The 5,457-nt window shown below is 45.1% G+C and overlaps 2 protein-coding genes across 2 annotated transcripts; one reads left to right on the plus strand and one right to left on the minus strand.

Moving 5' to 3' along the window:
• Positions 1 to 25: 25 nt before the first annotated feature.
• On the plus strand, positions 26 to 528 carry SARC_00846 (hypothetical protein; the record flags this gene model as incomplete). Its single annotated transcript, XM_014305463.1, has 2 exons — positions 26 to 44; positions 71 to 528. The coding sequence occupies 2 exons, from the start codon at positions 26 to 28 to the stop codon at positions 526 to 528; spliced, it is 477 nt and encodes a 158-aa protein (XP_014160938.1).
• A 2,017-nt stretch (positions 529 to 2,545) lies between these two features.
• Positions 2,546 to 4,354, minus strand: SARC_00847 (hypothetical protein; the record flags this gene model as incomplete). The annotated part of the gene is made up of 4 exons (XM_014305464.1): positions 2,546 to 2,719; positions 3,096 to 3,230; positions 3,859 to 3,939; positions 4,109 to 4,354. 4 exons carry the CDS (start codon positions 4,352 to 4,354, stop codon positions 2,546 to 2,548), a joined length of 636 nt encoding a protein of 211 aa, XP_014160939.1.
• Positions 4,355 to 5,457: the final 1,103 nt, after the last annotated feature.

Here is a 5,457-nt window from a genome sequence, read left to right on the forward strand (position 1 = left end):
GCGACCAGCAATACAGACTTGTATTATGTTACCATTGCGCAATGGTACAACATAGCGACCAGCAATACAGACTTGTACTATGTTACCATTGCGCAATGGTACAACAAAGCGACCGGTAATACAGACTGGTACTATGTTACCATTGCGCAATGGTACAACATAGCGACCAGCAATACAGACTTGTACTATGTTACCATTGCGCAATGGTACAGAATAGCGACCAGCAATACAGACTTGTACTATGTTACTATTGCGCAACGGTACAACATAGCGACCAGCAATACAGACTTGTTCTATGTTACCATTGCGCAATGGTACAACATAGCGACCAGCAATACAGACTGGTACTATGTTACCATTGCGCAATGGTATAACATAGCGACCAGCAATACAGACTTGTACTATGTTACCATTGCGCAATGGTACAACATAGCGACCAGCAATACAACACAGACGCGCCCGGCAAATAGGTACTATATGATAAATGCAAGCGGACCTCATACAGGGATTGCATATTGTGGGCAGTAAGTTGCATACCATGAACACTTCATTCCAATACATGAACAAGGAATAATCGGACTATCACGTATCTGTCCACGCATTGTGAAAATGGTGTAAATTTGCAATAGTAGCACGCCGTACACGCAATAATTTAAAGCGCTGATCAACTGAGAGTATGCAAGTCATATGAGGCAGGGCAATCCGTGATATAGTAGCGATACACAACTACAGCCGCCTAAGAATGACATGCATATATATAAACGTGATCACGTTGGGGGTAATCACAACTACAGCCGCTTTAGAATGACATGCATATATGTAAACGTGTTCACGTTGGGGGTAATGAGATGCCAAATTGCACGCGTATATATCAGAGATATTGTGTATCGCACATTTCAACAAGCATATAGGAGGTGCAAAAAAGAGGGACAGTCCATCTAGTTGACGGAACGGAGGCACATGTGCACACGTGCAATGGAGACAGGCATGCGGCTTCGTATACACTGGCAAAGCAAAGCGTTGGTGACTTGCGGAACAATTCGGACACCATACCGCTATCGTCAGAATCTCCTTCAGCTTCACCGCCATCGTCATTGACGAGGTCACTGACATTCCAGAACTGGATGTTGGATGATAAAGTTATGATGGTTTGGGTGTGAACTTGGTAAGATTGTGTACTCACAGAGAAGAATACGAAGTAACAAGTGTGCATACACACACCCGAGTGCGGCCCAGATACCAAGCCGAGTGTACCAAAATCAAAACACAGGAGGTCCCAATACACCCCACACAACCCAGCACTATCTTACGGCAAGTTGCGCACGGGGCGAACATACACTTCGCACTCATGCGAACTGTTCGAAAGACTGGGTCTATATATTGGTGTATGTGCATACAACATGCAGACGTCATACCGATGGGCGTAACAACACGTGCATTGCACGTGTGCAGGAATGAGCTTAACGCATCTCTCGATACCAGAAGGACCTACGCAACTGCTGCGGCACACCAGAAGTACCCGCAGAAGAGTGAAGCTAAGACTGAAAAACAATACATACCTTACAGTCGCCTGCTTACGAATAGACACGCCCGCACAGTGAGAGACTGTGTATATGAGGATTTCCGAATACGCACGATACCTCAGCTATCTTTACGTAGGAGCCTCCAAAGTCGTTGTATCAACGATTGGTTCACACGCACGTACCTAACGCGCCCATCGCACACTTAGCAGACACACACATACATGTTGTCGTCCATCTTGAATTTGTACCAAGCATCCAAACGCTTCACAAACAGAAATACAGTCACCGCAACACACACCTGTACGGTCTTGTCGTGGGAGCAGGAACCCACAAGCGCACCACTGCGATCAACTCGTAACCTCTCGACCGGGAAATCAGGGTGTTGCCCGACCACCCCTAGCAGTTTATGCGGGTGAATAGCCACAGCTCTGTTGTGAGGTAAGGTGCAAGATAGTCTGAATGGTTACGGAATAAGCTGGAGAGAATACTTTTTTCTGTTCCGTATAGCGATCTGCTTGTAGCCCTCTTGGGTGTAGAGCTACAATGTGGTGAGGCAAAGTGGAAGATAGTGCGAATGGGTACTGAATAATTGGACAAGTGGTATTTTCTTCCGTCTATCGATCGGCTTCTAGTCATATCGATTAGAACGTCAGGGTGCAGCAGACGTGTGAGTGCGTAGCAACAGCTCCAAGGTCCGGTAATAAACCGTGGTTTATTATGTGTGTAAACTAGAATGTCTGAGATATAAGGCAAACAGACATATAGAATGCAATATAACGGACTATTCGCCGCATTGTATGGGCGGTGTGCCGACGCTCTGTTCCGCCCGTAGATGCCTGCATGAATAACGGGATAGTCACTATCCAACTCTAGTAGATCCTAAGTCTTAAAGGTTGCAGCACTATATCACATAACAGCTGTGGTCTTCCTAGCATACCGGATTGTCTGCAGACAACCCCTGACATGACTCATGACCCATCCTCAGCCCATACTCGGCCCATACTCGGGACTGCACATTTCGCTTACCTTATTAATCCATCTGATGACCCGGTTAAGCATATACCCTCGGTTAGAGGCAGGATAGTGTCAATTGACAGTGGGTGACCGGGAAACCTGTCGCTGCAATCGCCCCATTGGCCCCAGGAGAAGATGCTTATAATGCCCTCTTGTGTGCCACACACCACCTTCTTGCCATTCTGATACGTAATATATTCTCATGATGTTAGTACAGCATAGACGCTCTCTGCAAAAAGTAGAGCCAACAGCCAATGATACGTTTGCTCAGGATTTCCTCTCGCGTACCACAGCGATTACTGCTCATACTATATTGAAGTTGCTCATCGTCTCGTTCTGTGCTCAGTAAGTAGCTGTATCCGAAACACACTCCCACAAACGCATAACACCATATACTCGATGTTGCAGGTCTCATCTGCGGTCCACACACACACACAACCCTAAATCCCTAGCGTATTCTGCGCATAGGCAGCAACGAAATCAGAACATGCACATAAGCGTAGCCAATAGCACGCGCGTGACTGAATGTTAGACATCCATGGCATGATATGCTCGTACCTTCATTACACAGACAGACAGAAGTTCCTCGTCCATGTAATCCGACCTCTGTACAAAGAACGGTTTCCGCGGGTTCTTGACATTGAATATTGATAGCGTGCCGTCTCCGGAGGTGGTGAGCACGGAATTCGTTGGCTGTTAGCCGGTTGTGCGAAAGTAGCTCGGTTGTTAGCTTGGGATAGGCGGGAGGATCATCAGAGTAAATGGCCTCTGACGTGGGTGTGGGTGATGATTTGTCGGCGTAGCTTTGAAATTTAATTTACATGTATCGGAATGGAGGCGATTTAATTGGCTATTGACAGCGCGCGCGACGACGAGTTCTATTTGGGCCTGGTATGGACTAAGCAACCGTGTGGCCAGGAAAACGGGGGTAAGTGTCTACGCAATGCCTTAGCTGACCAATGCCTATGCGCAAGTGTATATTAATTTGTAGCTAGCAATACACAGAGGAAAAGCTTTTCAGATGTTTATAGGCACAGGTGTAAGCATTGTTCGGGGTGACTACTAGGTGGGAGTGCAAATGTCAATCACACTATTATGCTTGTGATGAGTACCGAGAATGTCTTTAGTACCTTTATGCTGGCGGTGTATAAGCCTGGAAATTCAGCCATGTGCGCTTGGCTGGAGTCTCTGACGCCTTTAGGCTTCACATGCATGCATTTGGAGAATAAGCAGCGCTGTGCACACACATATATGCAGGCATTAAGCCTACATGCGCGTATACATATTCGTGCAAATGCTCGTGAAAGCGCCAACGGCGTACCTGATGGTATGTGATGTCGGATATGAAATCCTCGCATTCGTCATATGTTAGAGCCACTCCTGCTTGCCTGACATCCCAAATCTGTGGGTAAAGAAAAGGCAGGATGTCAGCATAAATATCAATGTTAATTGTCATTGGTAGCAACTGCGTCACACCAGCAAGACCCAAATTGTTAATTTAAGCATCTAAATTAGATACACTTATACACACACACACGATGCATACAAACAAAATGAATATCTATTCATACCTTAATCACTCCGCCGTCGTCTCCACTAACCAGTAAATTATCCTCCACCATACACAACACATTAATAGCATCTGTATGCGCACTCGTAATCTCTCGCATGCTCGTTCCTGTTTCCATATCTAGAAGACGCATGCTCTTGTCCGCGCTAGCGGTGAAGATATGCTTACCATCAGAACTAAACTGCATCGCGCGCACGCTTTCTTTGTGGAAACTCATCTTGTGGATCTGTGCGTGTACGGGAGGCATACAATTATTCGTGATTGTAAATGTAGTGCAGCCTAGTATACCCAGTAATCTAAGCGGTGCATGATAGAACACTATAGCCAATGGGTCTCGAGATGTATATTTGTACTGATGTTGACGACAATGTATATAGGTATATATGAGACACCAGCTGTATTGCAGACTGGCAGCGCCGTTAAATATGTTAGAACCGTTGGTACACAGAACAAGATGCAATTAAAGGGACTGAATTGAGGGGCTATATCTATAACATAGTGGGTTTTGTACTCCGGGAAAAGATGAGATGTCTATCCAACAGATAGGATGAAACATCAGATACGGGCCAAGATCTATATGCGTGCATGCAGAGCGACATATATACGCACACTAAACTGCAAGCATATATAAGTCTAGGTTACAAAATATCTGATAAAAATATGCAACATTATCATACACATGGAAGGAAGCAGAAATGTCTGCAAAACAACATATCTAAACATGCAAATAACTCTCAAACTCACTTGTTCGTTACCCGTCGTTCCGTCTGATAACGGGACGGCGTAGCGGTGCAAATAAATGTCCCCAGAGATCAGTCCAGACGCCACCATGTCATGTGTAGGCGAGAATTGTATCTCAAACACCTGGTCATCAAAATCGAGCTCTAACGGAGCATTTTCCTCGAACTGTGATTGGTTGGGAATGGGTTTACCGCAACGGTGAGACACCGGCGGGAAGTACAGGTGTGGGTAGAATGCACGTGTAAACAGTTTTGCAACTATGCCATATACTGGTGTACTACAGATATTTGCAAAAAAAAAACACAAGAGTGTGATATATACTTATGTACCAAATACACGACTGCATATATGAAGATAATTGTTTTGCACATAAATATCCGGTATACCGGTGTATAAGCGTGTAAGCTTACTTTTCAGTTCCCCCGTGTCTGTGAATGAAATATTGAGCTTAAAGTGGAATTTGTAATCTGTTTTCCGGAATGACGTGGATGGAAAACATTCCGAAGTCGCTAGTGATGATGTAGACCACTTAGAAAATGTCTGCTCAATGATTCCAGGATTTACTACCATGGACAACTATAATACATACATAGATGCATGCATGTATGC

The sequence above is a fragment of the Sphaeroforma arctica genome, assembly GCF_001186125.1.
Source record: "Sphaeroforma arctica JP610 unplaced genomic scaffold supercont1.29, whole genome shotgun sequence".
Lineage (NCBI taxonomy): Eukaryota > Ichthyosporea > Ichthyophonida > Sphaeroforma > Sphaeroforma arctica.